Here is a 19,199-nt window from a genome sequence, read left to right as displayed (position 1 = left end):
TGTGCCCACTGCCCCTTGCTTCCCAGGGCAGGAGTGACCCCGTGTGGAAGCAGCCACTGGTGGAGCAGCCGATGCTGCTGCCGGAGTGATGCTGCTGCCGTGGGCACCTGGAGCTCTGGCAGCAGCTGCAGAGCGATGCCAAGGCCCTGCTGTCCCTGGCGCCCTGGGCAGGACCCTGAACCTCACCCGCTCCCGTGGCACCTTCCCCAGAGCCGCCCCCCTCGCGCTGGGAACACTCACCTTCTGCAGGGGGGGCTGCACAGAAACAGCCCGAGGAGGAGCCGGGCTCAGCTCCACGCGGGCCCTGCATGGGGAGAGGGGAGGATGCTGAGGCCCTACAGGACGGGCCCCTCGAGGGACGCTGAACAAAGCACACGCGTGGCTGCCTCATTAAATAGCCTTTTATTCCTCGTTTTTAAAATGGGTAATCAATAAAAACCAATGGCCTGGCCCCGCGCGGCCACGGGGCAGGTATTGCGGTGAGGAGTCCCGTAGTGCCTCAAGTGTGCGGCCTCGGCACGGGGGGAGCGCAGGCTCCTTGGCTGCGGGTGGGTTTTGGCATGTGATGAGGAAATATTGCTTCAGGGATGCGCCCAGCGGTCACAAACCCGCATGTGACAGCGAGAGCCCCACCAGCCCCACGGCACAGAGCACCCTGGCCACACAAACCCAGGCACACAGAGCAGGAGCTGCAGCGGGGTCTGGAGCTGCACCAGCCCATCCGTGCACTGGGGCCGGGACTGCCCCTCGACCCTTCCTCCTCCTCACAGCCCCGGGGCTGGCACATCACAGGCGAAGAGCCGGGGAGGAGCATGTCCGAGCGTCTGCAGCCCCACAGCTCCAGCATCAGCACAGGAGGCGGCACCAGCCCCACATCCCTGCTCCGGGGCCCTGGCCCTGCACAGGGAACGGGTCATTTCTTCCTCTCTCTGGGTAAGATAATATAATTTCTGCTTCCTTTTCGAATATTTATATTTATAGATATAGATATTTCTATGTACACACACCCCGAAACTCAGAAAGAGAAAAAAAATAGAATCCGTAACAATAATCATAAAAAAAAGTGTTCTGCTTTAAAAACTCCGTTCCCGCGGCGCGAGGCCATTGCACGAGCCCCAGCGGGGGCAGGAGGAGCAGCGGAGCCCGTGCTCCCAGTGCCCACAGCGTCCAGGCGCGGGACGAGCCCCGGTGCCCGCAGGACGGGCTGAGCGGTGCCGGCTCACACGGAGATCTCGTAGGTGGTGCCCCCCACACCAGAAACCTTCTTGACGCCTCCACGCGTGGGGCTGCTGAGCGGCACCGGCCCTGCGCCCGTGGGCACCGAGCCCAGGCTCTTGGGCTGCCCGTTGGACTTGCTGTGGGCTCCTCGCATCTGCACCTCGTCCCTGTGGGGGGAGGATGGAGGACATGGGGTGAGGAGGAGGAGGAGGGAGCGGGCACCACGGGATGGGGCGGGGAAGGACGAGCCAGTGTCACCATGGAGGGTCCCAGAATCCAGCGCAGCCACAGCCCTCCCCCGGCACCTCCAGTCCCCCAGCACCTCTCCAGCTCCCCAGGAGGCTGGGGGGAGGTCCCATGGGGGCACAAGCTCTGTTCTGGGGGAGGAGGAAGATTTCTCTCCATTGCCCAGGCCACGTGCGGCATCGCTCCCCCGTGAGGGGCACGTCATTGCCCGGGTGCTGGTGCAGTGGGAGGAGACACGGGAGGCAGGGAGGGGGACACAACCCAGGTGGGGGGAGTGGGGAAGGGGTGTTGGTCCCCGGTTCCCCCCAGGGCAAGGGTCCCGCTGAGTGCTGTGTGCACGGCTTGGTACTCACTTGGGTGGCAGCAGGGGCTGCAAGGCCACCTCCTCCGTCTCGGGGACGCCAGCCTGAGGAGCTGGTTTTTGGCTGCTGTAGGACACGGACTTGCCGATGTGGGGGGCTCGGGGCTGCTCAGGGGAGCCCAGGGAGCGCGCCCGCAGCGCGCCAGGGGGCTCGGGCTTCCCGAAGCGGGGCAGGGCCGGGCGTGGGAGCGGGTTCTTGCCCAGCGGCGAGCGCTTGGAATCGTCCAAGGAGCCGCTGGAGCGCGGCGGCGACTGCACCCCTGCAGCCACTGGCCCCGCGTCCTCCTCCCGGCCTGCGGCCGGCGGCTGCTGCAGCAGCTTCTCCCGCTCCTGGATGGAGGCCACGATGTGGCGGGACAGATTGTCATAGCGCACGGGCGAGGGCTCGCGGGGCGGCGCGGTGCCGCCGAAGCGGCCGTGCAGGTCGGTCTCTCGCTGCTGCGTGATGCGAGCCGACAGGAAGGGCGATGTGTATCCCACCGGCGCCTCCGGCTCTGGGCCTGCCTGCACCGACTCGAAGTCAGGGCTGTCGGAGGGCGTGAGGAGGCTGTCGTACGAGAGGCTGCCGTTGCGCGTCTGGTTCACCAGGCTCTTATAGGAGGTGGAGGTGGTGCCCTCGGAGCGGATGGACTGGAGATGGCCCAGCTCGAAGCCCGTGCCCTGCGCCGACTTGAGGCTGGAGGAGCGGGAACCGCTGGAGAGGGGGTCGAAGTGGAAGCTCTTGCTGAAGGTGGGTGAGCGGAAGCTCTCGGGCTCCAGGCTGGGCTCCGAGCGGTAGCTGGGCTTGTGGCCGCTCTCGCCGATGGAGTTGGGCTCCTTTAGGCTGTTCACTCGGCTCAGCTGCGGGACACAGACGCAGCCATCACCACACAGGGGCCCCTGCAGAGCTGCCGGTGCCCAAGCCGAGCCCCCCAACCTGGAGCGTGGTGGCAGCCCCAGGGACTGGGTCTCCCCTTACCTTGGCACTGGTGGAGTGGGGCAAGGCCGCTGAGCTGCTGCTGCTGCTATAGCCGGGCCGGTACTTGTACATGGTGGGGGTCGGGGGGCTGTCCTTGCCTAGCAAGCTGCTGTCTGCAGGAGGGGCAGGAGGAGGATGCTCAGACTCACAGGGAACACATGCAGAGCCTCCCCTCCCTTCCCAAGAACCAGCTCTGAGCCTGGGGCACACAGACCAGGGGTGGAAGCAGAGTAGGGATGGGCTGGAGGAGAGGGGCAATGAATGGGGCAGGAGGCACGGAGTAGGATGGAAAATGTGTCCCCATAACAAGGGGTTTGGGGCCGGCACCTTCCCAGGCCGGGTGACCTCTGGGCCCCACGGGTGCCTGGGCCCGTTTCCCCATTGGCCACAGCACCTTCACCAGGCAGCGGGGCCAGACGGGGACAGGGGGAGCTGCCGGAAGCAGCTGCTCCCGAGCTCTGCCCTCAACATCCCACCTCTCGCCAAGCCCTCACAGCAGCAGCAGGGGTCACAGGGAGTCTCAGGCTGCCACACGCGCTCTGCCACCAAGCCAGGCCTGACTCTCCTGTGCCTCCTCCATCCCGGCGATGCTCCCACAAGGCACCGCTGCGGCCGCTCGCATCCCGCAGCTTCTCCAAGCATGAGAGGCCACATCCAGCAGCCCAGGAACACAGGCACATCCTGCCCACAGGGCAGCGGCACTTCGGGGCTGCCCTGCAGCCTGGTCCACCTACGGCCGTGGCTCCTGCTCTGCCTGGCGCAGCCCTGGGCTCTCTCCCAGGGGCTGCCCGGGACCCTGACACCTTCCTTACCCTCGGTGGTGGCCAGGGTTAAGTGTGTCCTCAGGCCCGTGTAGCGGCTGAGGTCTGGCTTAGGGGGGGGTGGCGGCTCGGCGTCAGCAGACTGGCTCTCGGTCACCTCCAGGCTTCCTTTGGACTGCAGAGACAAAGCGCAGAGGGGGTCGGGGGGGGCTGAGGCCTCAGCCCTCCCCACGCAGACAGGGAGCGAGTGGGCAGCGGTGCTACGGGGGCTCCTGCTGCCACCGGTGCTTGGAGGTGCCTCGAGTGCTGCAAGTGCTGAGCGGAACCACCAGAGAATGCTGCTGGGGGGGACAGGGTGGGGAAGGGCAATGGAGGGGCAGAGCCTCATGTGGCTGCTGCCGCATGGGTGGGACACGGCTTCTGTCCCGTGGGGACACAGACCAGGACGACACAGAGGAGGGCGGGGACGTGACAAGGCTCACTCGGTTCTTTACTCACGGATGCAGGCTTGCACCCCTGGGCTCCACGGAGGGCCCCAGCGCAGGGAGCGCTGCTCCCCACCCTCCTCACCTTCGTCCTCTTCAGCTCTGTCTGGATACCGTTGTCCATGATCTTGACCGTGATCTGACCGTCTGACACCCCGGGGCGCAGGAAGGGGGGTCTCACCAGCACCGTCTGCTCGGCCCTCAGGCGCCCGAGGTACCTGGGGAGGAGGTGGGAGGAAGGTCAGAGCAGGGCTAGGGCAGGGCTGGAGCAGGGCTGGGGCAGGGCTGAGCTCACCTGGGGGCCGGGGAGCTGCAGAGGACCCGGCTCACGTTCTTACAGCAACCATTGGTGAAGGGGTTGACACCACCGCGGAACTTGCCAGTAACCTGCAGGGTGAGGAGCAGAGCGCAGCGTAACCGAGGAGCGGAGCGCAGCGTAACCGAGGAGCGGAGCGCAGCGTAACCGAGGAGCGGAGCGCAGCGTAACCGAGGAGCAGAGCAGTAACCGAGGAGCAGAGCAGTAACCAAGGAGCAGAGCGCAGCGTAACCGAGGAGCAGAGCAGTAACCAAGGAGCAGAGCGCAGCGTAACCGAGGAGCAGAGCAGTAACCAAGGAGCAGAGCGCAGCGTAACCGAGGAGCAGAGCAGTAACCAAGGAGCAGAGCGCAGTGTAACCGAGGAGCAGAGCAGTAACCAAGGAGCAGAGCGCAGTGTAACCGAGGAGCAGAGCGCAGTGTAACCGAGGAGCAGAGCAGTAACCAAGGAGCAGAGCGCAGTGTAACCGAGGAGCAGAGCGCAGTGTAACCGAGGAGCAGAGCGCAGTGTAACCGAGGAGCAGAGCGCAGTGTAACCGAGGAGCAGAGCGCAGTGTAACCGAGGAGCAGAGCAGTAACCAAGGAGCAGAGCGCAGTGTAACCGAGGAGCAGAGCAGTAACCAAGGAGCAGAGCGCAGCGTAACCGAGGAGCAGAGCAGTAACCAAGGAGCAGAGCGCAGCGTAACCGAGGAGCAGAGCGCAGTGTAACCGAGGAGCAGAGCAGTAACCAAGGAGCAGAGCGCAGTGTAACCGAGGAGCAGAGCGCAGTGTAACCGAGGAGCAGAGCAGTAACCAAGGAGCAGAGCGCAGCGTAACCGAGGAGCAGAGCGCAGTGTAACCGAGGAGCAGAGCAGTAACCAAGGAGCGGAGCGCAGCGTAACCGAGGAGCAGAGCAGTAACCAAGGAGCGGAGCGCAGTGTAACCGAGGAGCAGAGCGCAGCGTAACCGAGGAGCAGAGCAGTAACCAAGGAGCAGAGCGCAGTGTAACCAAGGAGCAGAGCGCAGTGTAACCGGGGAGCACAGCACAGTGTAACCGGGGAGCAGAGCAGTAAACGGGGAGCAGAACGCAGCGTAACCAAGGAGCACAGCACAGCCGAGGAGCAGAGCGCAGTGTAACCGAGGAACAACCAAATCCCAACCCCTGTAGCCCCCCCGCAGCCGTACCTGCTCGTTGGTGGTGCGGCCCCTTGCCACGAGCACCACGTGGAAGCCGGTCAGGCCAGCGACAGGAATGAAGAAGAGTCCGGCCACACACATCACCACCATCCTGTGTGCGGGCAGCTAAGGAAGAGCCGCAGCACTGCACCCACTGCACCCCAGTCCCCCCGCACCCCCCAGGCCACAGAGGATACGTGACGGCCATGCGGACACCGGATAGCTCCTCCACCTGGTAGAGCACATAGAGCAGCCCGAAGCCAAACACCCCCATGATGTGCGTGGTGAGCGACAGCAGGAACAGGAAGAAGTAGCGGTAATTGCGCCGCCCGATGCAGTTGTTGACCCAGGGGCAGTGATGGTCGAACTCCTGTGGTGGGAGCAGGAGGAAGAGGTGAGGGCTCAGCTCCAGGCCCCGGCAGAGTCCGCGGCAGCGCCCGGCGGCTCCTCACCTCCACGCAGTTGTCGCAGACGCTGCAGTGGGAGCAGCGCGGTGGGCGGTAGAAGCGGCAGGTCGCGCACCACTTCATGCGCACCTGGATGCCCTTGATCTCCACCGTCTTGTAGAGCGGGGCACGGAAGTCGTCCTCCTTGTCCTCGTCCTCCTCCGCTGAGGGGAGCGGCAGCGCAGCCACACGTCAGGGCACAGGGACCCCCGAACGCAGCCAGAGGTGGGGGCTCCCCAGCCCTGCCCCACAGCCACGACACCCCCTGAGCCCCAGGCACCCGAGGCCAGCATTTCCACTGCTTCTGACACCCAAGTGCTACAGGCTGATGCTGAACCCAGCGTCACCACCCGGCAGGGCACAGAGGGCTTTCCTCGAGCCCTCTGGGGTCAGGGAATGTCCCTCCCTCGGAGGGAGGGCGGGAGGAGGTATCTTTACCCGAGGCACTGCCCCAGCAGAGCCAGACTCACCTCGTGGGAATATGCCAGGGTCCATGAAGGTGGCCATACTGAAGTTGGCCAGCACGAAGAGGAAGACGACAGCATTGTAGATGGGAATGACTGGGGACACACTGAGGCTGAGCCCTGGGCACCTGTGGGCACAGAAGCAGTGAGAAACCCAGGCCCTGTCCCATGGGGCACTCCCTGTATCACCCCCCTCCAGGCCCCACAGCCGTCCCTGTGAGCTATTCCCACCATGGCCAGGAAATCCCTGTTCCCCTCTCCTGGTGCACGTTTCCAGGCTCCCACCCAAGCAGGCACCTGTAGAGGTTCCTTGCAACCAACTGCCATCAACTTGATAGGCTGAGAGAGCTGGGCTGGTTCAGCCTGGACAAGAGAAGGCTCCTTCAGGGGAGACCTGAGAGCAGCTCCAGTGCCTAAAGGGGCTGCAGGAAACCTGGAGAGGGGCTTGGGACAAGGGCCTGTAGGGACAGGCCAAGGGGAATGGCTTGAACCTGCCCGAAGGGAGACTGAGATGAGCTCTTAGGCAGAAGCTCTTCCCTGTGAGGGTGCTGAGGCGCTGGCCCAGGGTGCCCAGAGAAGCTGTGGCTGCCCCATCCCTGGCAGTGTTCAAGGCCAGGTTGGACACAGGGGCTTGGAGCAAGCTGCTCCAGTGGAAGGGGTCCCTGCCCGTGGCAGGGGTTGGAGCTGGAGGAGCTTTAAGGTCCCTTCCAACACAAACCAGGCTGGGATTCTGTGAACTCTTCCCTTTGCTCTCACCCAGTGCCCTCCACTCCTAAGCTAAAGCTGCACCCAGGCCCCCCTGACCCAGGCTTAGCCCAGCCCTGGGGAGCACCCTGGGGCTGTGGGAAGGGCTCTGCCCAATCACCGGGCAGCGAAGCCCCCGCTCACCCCATGCACCGCAGCCGCGGCCCCGTGAGCAGCAAGGGGATCGGTGCCGTAATGCCCTAAGCTGCTTTGGGCTTAATCCCGCAGATCTGGGGCAGCAGCTGTCCCGGCCCCTGCGCGCGGGCGCAGGCAGGCTCAGGCAGCGGGAGCCGAGCATGGCAGCACGGGGGTGACAGATGGTGCCAGCACTGCCATCCCCCAGCCCTGGCAGGCAGAGGTGAAGGGGCAGGCGCTGGCCTCAGCCCCTCCTCCAGCAACAGCGGCCAGGCTAGGGGACAGATCCCATCACCATCAGGGGACCGATCCCATCACCACTGCGACAGCCCCTGCCCTTGCCCCAGCAGCCCTGGGAGCCCCAGTAAGGCTCGAGCTGGGAATGAACCCTTGTTTCAGGGCTCTGCCCCCAGTTCAGCCCAGTCCAGGGCTGGCAGGGCAGTGACAGAGGGCAGAGGGGTTCCCTCCCACGCATGAGGGGACAGGGACAATGTTGGGCCAAGGCCTGCCTCTGGGCAAGCGTCGAGCAGGAGGTGAGACAGGTCTGGGCAGGAGGAGCAGCACTCACCCCCTGCACCATGGGCAGCAGCAAGGGCAGGAGCAGCTCTCACCCCCTGCACCATGGGCAGCAGCAAGGGCAGGAGCAGCTCTCACCCCATGGCACCAGGGGCAGCAGCAGGGGCAGCAGCAGCACTCACAGCCCTGGCAGCGCCCTGGCATGTCCCTGGCAGCAGAGCAGGGTGAGGCGCACCCAGGCACCAGGCAGAGCTCCATGACCCGGCCCATCCCTGCACCCAGAGAGGGTGGGAAGCAGCAGCAGGCCCTGCCCGCCAAGGCAGGGCCCGAGCAGGGCAGGAGAAACCTGTGGACTCAGCAGAACGCAGCAGGACCCGGCCCCGCTGCCGCCCGGCACAACGCTGCTCCCGTGCTGCAGCAGGGCCCGGCCGCGCCTCCAACCGCCAGCCCCAGCCCTCTCCTGCACCCATCCCCGCTGCCCCTGCTGCTGAGGAGCCCCCAGCGCCCCCCGGGGCACCTCCTGGGGCAGCGCTCGCAGCTCTGCCCCTGCGGGCCGGGTCTGGGACAGCCCCTCCGGCAGCACTGAGGGCTCGCTCTGGGGCTGGAGCGGCTCCATCACAACCTGCCCCGCATCTCCCGCCGCGGGTCCCGCAGCGAGCTGGGATGGGCTGGAAAGGGGGAACCATCTCCAGCCTGTGCCCCGAACCCCTCGAGAGCTGCACTGGAGCGGGACAGGATGCACAGGACATTGCAAAGCACTGCGCAAGGGAAGCACGCACTGACCGCAGCGAGCCCACCCGGCCCGGCACCACTGGCACTGCCATGGGAGCCGCGCCGGAGCCAGAGCCGCTTCCCCATCACTTCCTAGGAACAGGGCTCATCCCGCCCCCCGGCACCGAGCTGCTGCCCCGGCCCCCACCGCAGCCCTGGCAGGGACCATGCGGGCGGATTCAGGGGTTGGCACAAGGCAAAGGCCACAACATCTCGAGTCTCGCAGGTGGGAAACCAGTGCTTGTGTGGAGCAGGAGCCAGGAGCCCAGAACCCCTGTGTGCGGGGTCACCCCAGAGCGTGAGCAGCAGCTCGGGGATCCCCTCCTGCAGTCCTGGTCCAGCCCTGGGGCAACAGCACCAGAGGAGCTCCATGTGGAGCGAGGCCAGAGGAGGCCACGGAGATGCTGTGAGGGCTGGAGCAGCTCTGCTCTGGAGCCAGGCTGAGAGAGCTGGGCTGGGGCAGCCTGGACAAGAGAAGGCTCCTGAAGGGGAGACCCGAGAGCAGCTCCAGTGCCTAAAGGGGCTGCAGGAAACCTGGAGAGGGGCCTGGGACAAGGGCCTGTAGGGACATCCAAGGACTCTATGACACTTTAGCCCCATCTCTCTCCATCACTGCCGCTGTCCTGGTCTTTGAGGGACCCAGCAGGGCTCCTCTCCAACCTCATGGCACCACAGCCCTTTTGGGAGGGGTGCCTCTGCTCTGATGCCCTGGGAACTGAACACACAGTGCTAAAGGGGAGGTGCCACTCACAGCGTCCCTGCGCCCCGAGGCAGGGCAGAGCCAAGCATCCAGCTCCAGAGGAGCCTCCCTGCCCCTCTCCCTGCTCCGCAGCTGAGCTGAGGGTGCCAGGGGAGACGCTGGGGCAAGAACTGGGGCAGGGGCTCAGAGAGCTCCAGGGGCAGGAAGTGTCCTTCAGAAATAACCCACCAGGAGCTCCTGTCTCAAGATGGGGAAGCTCCAGCCCAAACCTGCGCCAGGACAGGACGCAGGGGACCCAGGGAGACCAAATGCCAGCGTCCCTGCATGGGGCAGAGCCAGAGCCCTGCACAGGACCCAGTTAAGGAACACGGACCCCGCCAGCCCAGCTCTGCTCCAGGGGCTGTGCTCAGGTGCGGATGGAGCAGGGGCTCTCTGCAGCACATCCACCCAACCCCGGCCTCCAAGCCCTGAAGCAGGACCCCGGTTCCTCCTGAGCCAACCTGACAGACCGGAGGTGATGAAGTTGAACATCACCCTTCAGAGCAGAGACCTGCTGGGGAGCCGGCGCCTCGGGGCCACCTCACAGCCCCTGGCCCATCAGGTCTCACCGGCTGCTCTGCATGGAGCCAGCCTGGCCCTGAACAACCCGGCTGCGTGCCAAGGTAGGACCCGATGGGCTGGGGCAAGCGGAAACTGTCCCACAGGGACGCGCAGCTCACGAGGGTGGCCTCACGTTGAGCACTCCCCTGTCACAAACACAGCCAGGGACCCCGCCGGCCACGGGAGGGAAGCAGGACCTCAACAACCCAATGTTACTGAGACCTCACCAGTGGCACCCAACAGTGGCCGTCACCCCCCGGATCACCCCAGTGCTGGTGCTCGGCTGTGCGGGGAGCACTGGTGCTGTGCTCCTGAGGGATGCCGTCACCAGCGGCACCGACGTGCTCCTGCCTTTCCCGCACACGGGCAGGGGCTGCGGGCGCTGCTGCAGCACCAGGAGCAGGGGCTCCGGCTCTGCACAGGAGGAGCAGGAGGGAGGCTGCTCCACGGCTGCTTTCACGCCCATGGCGGCAGCACCCAACAGCCTCGTCCCTGGCACCACATCAGAGAACCTGGGGAGCCTCCGGCACCCTGAGTCACGGCTGGACCCGGGACGGACCCTCTGCCACCAGGCCCTGTGTGCCAGAGTCCTGCTGCCCCCCCAGGACCCCTTCCTGCCCCCAGGCTCCGGAGCCACCAGGTACCAGAGGCACCACGACTGCAGGGGCCGCCCCCAGGACCTGGCTCCATCCCCGCCCTCTCCTCCGGTGAGGCTGGAGCAGGAGCTGTCCTCCCGGACAGGAGCCGGTCCTTGCAGCCTGCCCAGGGCAGGGACAGCAGGGAAATTCGGGCTCATTGGTTCATGGCCAGATTCACCTGATTGCAGGCGCCGACACAGCCCCAAAGCCATGAGCATAGCCACAAGCAAGAGTGGAGGCAGACAGAAGGAAGAGGGCAGCTGAGGGGGCAGCTCAGAGGTGTTCCCAGCTTCCAGAGGGAAGGAGAGGCTGAGCTCTGAGTGCACGAGGAGCAGGGACAAGGACAGGCCAGGAGGAGACAGAGAAATGGACAAATGACCCCAAAGGACAATTTCAGCCCTAGAGCAGCCCCTAGCTGAGACCCCAGGGAGTCAGAGACCCCCACTCTCTCCAGAGGGAGGGCAGGCATGGAGTCCTGGAACAGTTTGGGTTGGAAGGGACCTTAAAGCTCCTCCAGCTCCAACCCCTGCCACGGGCAGGGACCCCTTCCACTGGAGCAGCTTGCTCCAAGCCCCTGTGTCCAACCTGGCCTTGAACACTGCCAGGGATGGGGCAGCCACAGCTTCTCTGGGCACCCTGCGCCAGCGCCTCAGCACCCTCACAGGGAAGAGCTTCTGCCTAAGAGCTCAGCTCAGTCTCCCCTCGGGCAGGTTCAAGCCATTCCCCTTGGCCTGTCCCTACAGGCCCTTGTCCCAAGCCCCTCTCCAGGTTTCCTGCAGCCCCTTTAGGCACTGGAGCTGCTCTCAGGTCTCCCCTTCAGGAGCCTTCTCTTCTCCAGGCTGACCCAGCCCAGCTCTCTCAGCCTGGCTCCAGAGCAGAGCTGCTCCAGCCCTCGCAGCATCGCTGTGGCCTACTCTGGGCTCTCTCCACATCCCCTCTCCTGCTGCCCATTCCCTCCAGTGCCATCAGCCTCAGCTCGCTGCAGCCACCCCAAACGAATACATCAATTCCAGAGAGTTCCCAGCTCAGACACGCACAGCCTGGGCCATGGGGATGGACCAAAGGCCCCAGGCAGACACACTGCAGGCAACACAAGTGGAGCCTGCGGAGGGCTCTGCTGCGCCCCAGCTGCTCTGCTCAGGATGAGGCCCACGGGACGTGTCCCAGAGCACAACTTCATCCCACTTCCCAGAGCTGGAGCTGGGTGTGATGCTGGCAGCGAGCCCCAGATCAGCGCACAGTGAGCGCTGCAGGGGCATGGCAGCAGAGGCTGTTTGCCTGGGAGGGAAGGGGCACAGTGACCCACAGAAGACCTCGCTGGCTCCCCGAGTCCCTTCATCCAGCAGGAACTGCCCAAGGGAACTGTAACACGAGAGCAGCACAATTCCCTCCCTGCCGAGTAACCCGGGTGCGGGCGCTTGGCTGCTCTGCTCCAGGTTCAACGCGATGGCTTGAAGCAGGTTAAACCACATCCACTGACCTGCAATTACAGAGACCCTGCCCGGTGCTGCTGCTCCCAACAGACCTGATCCCAGCAGTGCCTTGTGTGGAGCTGCTGCTGTGGCCCCCAGCCCGGCAGGGGCTGCCCCACTGTGCCCCCCAAGCACAACACGGAGCCAGGGCCCCCCCGTGCTCCTGGGACAGCGGAAGCTGAGCCTGGAGCCGGCAGCACCAGGGCTCGTGGGGCTCTGCTCTGAGCGACACCAGCAGCTGCCCCCGCCCCACAGGGGACTCAGCCCCGCGCCGTCCTTCAGGCCTCCGATTACTCCTTTATTGCCTGGTTGCTGCCAGGCACTGGAGCCGGTGACCTTCCCGCTGCTCGCGGCTCCAGCCCAGGCTGGCAGCACCCAGGCACCCCCTGAACCCCCCCTGCACCCGCGGGGGCTGCGGCTGCCCCTCTGCAGTGCGGGGACAGGAGGCACGGGGAGATGATGAGGGACGGGGAGATGATGAGGAATGCTTAAGAGGCACAGCAGAAGCAAGGGCAGGGGGCTGCTGGAAGGAACTCAAGGCTCCTCTGCCTCCTCCTCCTCAGCCTGGGGCTGGAGCTGCTGCGCTCCAGACCTCCCGACTGCCCAACAACCCCTTCCCACACAGCCACCTCCAAGGTGTGAGCACAGAAACACCTCTGATCCACAGACCAAAGTGCTGGCCCCCACAACACCCCCTCAGACCCGACCCCGCGACCACGCTGCAGGGTCAGCAGCCAGTCCCTTCTGCCGTGCTCTGGCATTCCTGCCCGGCACAGCGGCTCAGCCCCAGCACAGCCCTGCCACCTTCCCCTGCCGCCACCCCAGACCCAGCTCCCTGTGTCCTTGTCAGTGTCACCAAGCCATTTGTCCCCCAGGAAGGGAAAGTGCTAACATGAGCAGCAGCCTGAGCCCATTCCCAGCCCAGGGAGATCCCTATGGCACAGTCCAGCCCCCTCCAGCAACCGGAACCATTTCACACCCTGGCCCCAAGGCCCCAGCGCCAGCCCTCAGATCGCCGCTTCCCTGGGGCCAGGCTGGCAGCAGCGAGGGCCACGCAGGGGTCACAGAACTTCTGCTTTAGCTTCCATTTGTGGCTCACACATCAGTTACGAAACTCTATAAATAACAGGGAGCCCGGCCCGGCAGAGCCTTGGGCACCAGAGGCAGCAGCACTGCTGCCGCTTCCACCTGCAGGTCACTGACTAAACCCCAGCCCGGCTCATGTGCAAGAGCTGCCATTGAGCCTTGCGCTGTGCAACACCCAGCACTGACCAGCCCAGCACTGCCCAGCCCAGCACTGCCCATCCCAGCACTGCCCAGCCCAGCACTGCCCAGCCCAGCACTGCCCAGCCCAGCACTGCCCAGCCCAGCACTGCCCAGCCCAGCCCAGCTCAGCACTGCCCAGCCAGCCCAGCTCAGCACTGCATGGGAGCAGCTGCCAGGAGCCAGAGCCGAAGGGCCTGGATCCCCCATGCACAGCTTCCTCTGCCTCACCCCACCGGAAAGCCAAGGGGCACGGGCCCAGCCATGGCTGAACCACTCCATGGGCTGGGGGGCTGCTTCATTACCCACCCTCCAGCGTCCGGAGCACAGCACCCACTCAGCCCCAGATCTGCCCGTGCCCTCCCTGCTCCCAGGCAGAGCAATGGGACTCACGTGAAGGCGAAGAAGAGGGTGGTGGCTCCCACTAGGAAGATGGCAGCAGCCGAGACCGGGACGTATTTGCTGGGTTTGAATCTCTTTCCAGAAGCTGCTGGCATGGTGGAGCTGTGGTGGGGGGTCCGCCCCGCAGCATAGCCCAGGCCCCGCAGGTCAGCGCCAGGCGAGAAGGGCAGGGGGACGGGGCAGACCGGCCCCCAGCCCCCGCGTGCTCCCAGCGGAGCGCGGCCGGAGCAGCCCGGACACCCCCGGCGGTCCCAGGGCACGAGGCTGGGCAGGAGCCGGCGCTAGGCTCTGCCCCGCGGGGGCTCACGGGCACAGCACAGAGGGGGTAAAACCATTAAAATCTGGGGCCGGAGCCCTGGACGTGGGTTTAGAGCAGTCGCTGGGGCAGGAACCGAGTCCTCAGGAGCGTCCCTCGGTCCAGCAGCAGCCTGGGAACAGCAGGTCCTCAGTGCCCTGGACAGCTGCCAGGCTCCACGGGGAAGGGGCTCCTCCAGTGCTTGGGGCCGAGGAGCAGCTTCCAGCAGTGGCACTGGGCAGGAGCGAGTCCCGGGAAGCTCCGTGCGGAGCAGCCGAGCCCCAGGGAAGCCACTTCTCCTTTTTAATCCGTGCTGAGCCGCAGCAGTGCGGGAGGGTCCCGGCTGCCCCCTCTGCAGCCTCCCGGGGGCTCCCCCTGGTCCCCCCGCCGTGCACGTTTAATTTTCCTTCTTTGTGCCTTGGCCGCAGAGCCGGGAGCAGCTGGCGCGAGGCTGAGCTCTAAATCCTGCCCTGGCGAGGGGGGCCGCGCCGCGGAGCCCGCGCTCTGTCCTCGTCCTACTCGCTCCTGCCGCTGGACCCCCCAGGCCTCTCCGTGGGCTCAGCGGCCGCTTGGTGCTCCGGGATCCCCAGGAACCTCATGAAATCCTTTCTGCAGCCACCATGTCCAAGCAGCACGGAGCAGGTCAGCAGGAGGTCTGCAGGGAGCTCTCACTGCCCCAGAAGTCAACCGATGGTGAGAATGGTGCTGGATGGGTCTGTCTCACCCATGGCCTGCATAGGTCTCAGTTTGTTCCAAACCGCTCCATGTTTTCCTCCCGTTCCTTCACTAAAATTCTTCATTAATCCATTCGTCTTCTAAAAACCCAACATAAAATCACTCAACCGTGACATCCGGCAGCACAGCTCACCTGGAACAGAGATAGAGCCCAGTTAGTCAGAGCAGAGACAGAGCCGGGCCACGCCGCTCACCGGAGAGCAGGAGCTGCCCTGGGCACGCAGCAGGTGCACGGTGCAAGGTGCGGGTTCGAAGCCCGTGGGCCAGCGCCCATCAGCCCCAGGCCCGGCCCCGGCACCGCGGCCCCATCCTGCATGGGCAGGGCCAGAGCAGCAGCTGCGGCGGCTGTGATCAGCCCCGAGCCCGGCCCAGCCCTTCCCAGCCCCAAAGCTGCAGCACCCAGCCCAGCCCAGGACACCACAGCCTCTTGCCCAACACCTTCCTGCAGCCACAGCCGAGTCCAACGCTGGAGAACGCCCAACCCCTGGGGCTCAGGGGCTCCGGAGCATGGGGACAGCCGGGAGCTCCATCTCCTTTCCCGGGGGGCAGGACATGGGAGGGGCCCATGGAAACACCTCGGGTCCCTGGGCCAGAGGAAGCCCTCGTGGCTCCCGATGAAGCAGAGCTGGGCTCTCACTGCGCAGCCCCAACTGTTTGGGGGTGCTGGTGGGAAGGTGCCACCTGCTCATGAGGATGCAGGAGGGAACACCACAGAATTCCAGCAAACCAAACCCTCTGGAGATGGGAGCGGGAGGCACCGGACACCGGGAGCAGAGCACAGCCCAGGGATGCGGCAGACACCGGTCCCACTGCACAGGAGGGGTTTGGAGAGTTGGGACCCCTTCTCCACGCCACTGCCTCCCCTCGCATTGCAGAGCCCTGAACTCCCCCGCGCTTCCTCCTTGCAGTTCTCTCCTTCTCTGCCCCTCAGCCCTTCTCTCAGGGTGCACAGGAGAACCCCTCCTGCTGACTGAACACTCGTGAGGGCCGAGAGCTGCGGCACCAGACTAAAGGCACATTTAATGACAAGGACACCTTACACGGATCGGTTCGGTCACAGAACAGGGTGTCTGACACAGGCTGAGTGACAAAGCCGTGGCTCTGCCTCCGGGAGCTCTCCCTTGGAGAGCTCAGCCCAATCCTCAGCTCATCCCACGCTTCCCTGCCCCTGTGCTGGGAGGGATCCATGGGGCTGATGCTCCGGGGCTGGGGAGGCTCCGGCAGGAGCAGCAGCTCTGCCCCACACACAACACTGGGCTCGGGTCAGAGCCCAGCACAAACACACAGGAGCTGGGGACAAAGCTGCGCTGCCGCCCCGCAGGGAAGTGCTGGAGGCCGGAGCCAGCGCCGCGATTCCAGGGGCCGGTTACTCGGAAGTTTGGGGATGAGATCATTGCTAATGGCTTTAGCAGGAGCAAAGTGCTGCTCTGCTGCAAGAAAGCACCCTGCCCTCCGACAGGCTTCACCCTGAAACAGCCACACCTCGAACTCAAACAGGTACTGCCAAGCTGGAGGAGTTTCCCTGGGACATCCCTCCTCCAGAGACCACAGAATCCCAGCCTGGATTGTGTCAAAGGGACCTTAAAGCTCCTCCAGCTCCAACTCCTGCCACGGGCAGGGACCCCTTCCACTGGAGCAGCTTGCTCCAAGCCCCTGTGTCCAACCTGGCCTTGAGCACTGCCAGGGATGGGGCAGTGTGCCCAGACCTCTCCCACGGGCTCAGCATTTGTCTCTTCTCCTTGGACGTGGTGTTCCTCACCACGACCACCCCGTGCCCACCCCAGTGTGCAGGAGCAACAACACGACCCCCGAGCCCCCCGATCTGTCCCCTCCTGCAGCCCCAGATCCACCGCAGGCACCAGCCCCTCCATCCCCCTGCCCGCCCCAAACCCTCCCTCTCTCTATCACTGTACCTATCGACAAGGGCACTCACAGGCTCCCTGCTGGAGGCACCCTCAGCTCATCCCACATCCCTGGGGCACACGCGGCTCTGCTCCTGCCTCCGACTCCTCTGGCTCTGCTGCTTCCAGTCCCACAACTCCTTCCCAGCCTCTCCAGACCTGCCCTCGGCTCAGCCCCGCTCCTCCCTGCCCCAGGCAAGCCCTGTGCCACCGGTGACTCTCCCTTTCCTCTCCCTTGAGAATTCCACCTGGTTTTCCAATCCTAGCACCCCCTTTTCAAAGCATTTTCCCGGCTCCACTCAGCCACCCCCTGACTGCTGCCCCATCCCGAGGGTTTCCCTGCACTCACACCAAGGGCTGCTCCCATCTCCCCTCCTCGCCATTTCTGGAGAGAAAATTATGGATTCCTTCCCTGGGGATGGCTGCAGGTAGGAACGCTGCCACCTCCCACCTCTTCCAGCCCAGCTCCTCTGCTCTGGTCGAGGCCCTGTGAGGTCCCACTCCAGCTCCCTCTCCTTCCAGCACTTGATGCTCCTTACCTCCTGCCGCCCTCCCCACCCACCCGAGCACTGCGAGGCTCGGCCCCAGGACCTGGAGCCCGGTCGGGCAGGGCAAACGCGTGGAACCAGCTCCCAGCACTGCCACCCTCACCGGGCCCGCTGCCGGGGCCCGCTCCCCATGCTCCTGCCCCCAGAGAGGCTTCACACCTGTCCCATCGCCGGCCTCCCCGGAGCATGCTGCTCGCCACTGCCCGGGGCAGGCCACGGGGAGGAGGCAGCTCCGGAACCCTGCCCAGCACAAACGGGTCCTGCCTTGTGAGGCACCTCCCAGATGGGGCAGATCCAGGATCAGACAGGGGCAGGATGTGCTCTACCTGTTCCCGCTCTGGTTTCACTGAGGCAGATCCAGGATCACACACGGGCAGGATGTGCTCTACCTGTTCCCGCTCTGGATCAAGGGGAGGAGACGGCTCTAGGGGGGCTGAGCCCCAGCACAGGGCAGCCGGTGAGCAGGGACCGCAGTTCTCCCTCTGCTCCCGCTGCCATGGCACAACCAGCTCCCACCCATACCGAGGTTTCACACTAAAACCCAGCAGAGAGCACAGCAGTGTTCTCAAACCCATCGGCCCCTACTGAGACCCCACTGCCCCCAAGCCTGTGCTCTGATACCAGGGATGGAAACGGCTCCATCTGGCCCTGCTTTGCTGCAGGGGGGGCCTGCGGCCACAGGACCCAATGATGAGGAGCCAGAGAGGGGTTCTGTCCCTCAGACACAGGAGTGGACGAGGTGCAGGCTGCAGACAGAGGCAAAGCAGACCCTGCCCCCAGAGGGGTGATCTGGCAGCACTTTGCTGTGTTTAAGCCAGGAGGAGGGTGCTCAGCACCGGGCACCACGCTCCTGCTCTTCGGGGAGGGTGGGGCCCGGCCAGAGGGACCCAGCATCGCGCTGGAGACACAGCTGGAGCGCTGCCACCCCTGGGTGCACACCCCCTGCCCCGGCAGCACCTGCCCGCCCGCCCGCCTCTCGCTGCTTACCCGGGATTAGCCCCGTGCTGCAGAGCAAGCAGGGCAGAACAAGGTCCCGTCCACCAGGAACAACCCCAGCCCCGCGCCCCTGCAACAGCCACAGCGGTGATGGAACCTCGGCGATGGCTGGGACCGGCCCCAGCAGGTCTCTAAAGCAGGAGCCGGGGTCTCCCATCAGCTCCACCCAGTCTCCACCCTCCCCACCTCCAGCTCGTACCTCAGGAGGCCAGAAGGCAAAGGGCTGAGCTGGAGCAGAGCCGCTGCCTGCCCCCGAGATGGGCTCTTAGCGCGAGTGATACCCAAGGATCCGGCAGCGCCCGGCCCCGGCCCGCTCCTGCACCGCGGACCGGAGCGGATCCATCCTCACGGACCGGGGGGAGGCGGGGGGCGGAGCGCCGGGGGCTCATCCCCCCCGGGGGCTGTGATCGAAACCAGGCGCAGGGAGCCTGGATCCGCGCCCCGCGCTGTGGGATCCGGGACTCCCAAGGCGAGGCGCGGCCGAATGCCCCCCCGCGCCCGGCCAACCCGGGAGCACGGCCGCTGGGGCCGCGCAGAGCGGGGTTACCGGCTGCTGCCGGAGGTGGAACCGCGCTCTCGCTGCCCCGGCACAAGGTGGCCGCAGCCTCCCCCGGAGTGCGGGAGCGGAGCGGGGCCGTAAGCGGGTGTCGGGGAGGGGCGACCGCGGCGGGGACAGGCTCCAGCACGGGGACCCGCGGGAACAGCGGGGTCTGAGCCCTCTCCTGCGGGCGGGCCCAGGTCGGTGCCGCGGCTGCAGCCCCTCCGGTGAGGGGCAGGGCGCTCGCGGCGCTCTCGGGCGGGGGGCGGCGGGAGGGGCCGCGAGGACCGGGGCGAGGATTGGGCCCGGGAGGGAGGGGAGGGCGCGGCTGCACCGGGCGCGGGGGAGAGAGGGTCGCGGCACCACGTGACTCACCGGCGGCGGACGGGGGGAGGCCGCGAGCGCGACCAGGACTCCCGGGCACGGACGGCGGCCGCGCTCCACGGCTGCGCACGACGTCACGGCCGCACCTGACGTCACTGCCGCGCCTGCGCGCGGCCCGCCGGTGTCTCGCGCCCCCAACACCGCCGCTCATTGG

General features: G+C 65.8%; 1 protein-coding gene across 2 annotated transcripts; it reads right to left on the bottom strand.

Moving 5' to 3' along the window:
* Positions 1 to 383: 383 nt before the first annotated feature.
* On the bottom strand, positions 384 to 19,135 carry ZDHHC5 (zDHHC palmitoyltransferase 5). 2 transcript variants are annotated; one of them, XM_080617539.1, is made up of 12 exons: positions 19,037 to 19,135; positions 13,640 to 14,811; positions 6,414 to 6,535; positions 5,950 to 6,107; positions 5,695 to 5,867; positions 5,507 to 5,609; positions 4,325 to 4,416; positions 4,115 to 4,247; positions 3,278 to 3,719; positions 2,784 to 2,896; positions 1,818 to 2,665; positions 384 to 1,385 (listed from the first exon to the last, which is right to left on the bottom strand). In XM_080617539.1, exons 2-12 carry the CDS (start codon positions 13,741 to 13,743, stop codon positions 1,220 to 1,222), a joined length of 2,454 nt encoding a protein of 817 aa, XP_080473665.1. In that variant the 5' UTR covers positions 13,744 to 14,811; positions 19,037 to 19,135; the 3' UTR covers positions 384 to 1,219. The 2 variants fall into 2 exon arrangements, with proteins under 2 accessions (XP_080473665.1, XP_080473666.1); XM_080617540.1 differs by having other exon boundaries at positions 3,596 to 3,719.
* Positions 19,136 to 19,199: the final 64 nt, after the last annotated feature.

Source organism: Psittacula echo (assembly GCF_963264785.1).
Source record: "Psittacula echo genome assembly, chromosome: 5".
Taxonomy (NCBI): Eukaryota; Metazoa; Chordata; class Aves; order Psittaciformes; family Psittacidae; genus Psittacula; species Psittacula echo.
This window is presented reverse-complemented; position numbering and strand designations above follow the sequence as displayed.

Excerpts from the sequence above, each read along its gene's own strand:
- ZDHHC5 (XM_080617539.1), bottom strand. The coding sequence starts at position 13,743 with ATGCCAGCAGCTTCTGGAAAGAGATTCAAACCCAGCAAATACGTCCCG. Across the intron at positions 4,248-4,324 it reads TGCAGCTCCCCGGCCCCCAG|GTACCTCGGGCGCCTGAGGG; the intron begins GTGAGCTCAGCC and ends CCTCCTCCCCAG. Across the intron at positions 1,386-1,817 it reads CAGCCCCTGCTGCCACCCAA|GGACGAGGTGCAGATGCGAG; the intron begins GTGAGTACCAAG and ends CTCCCCCCACAG.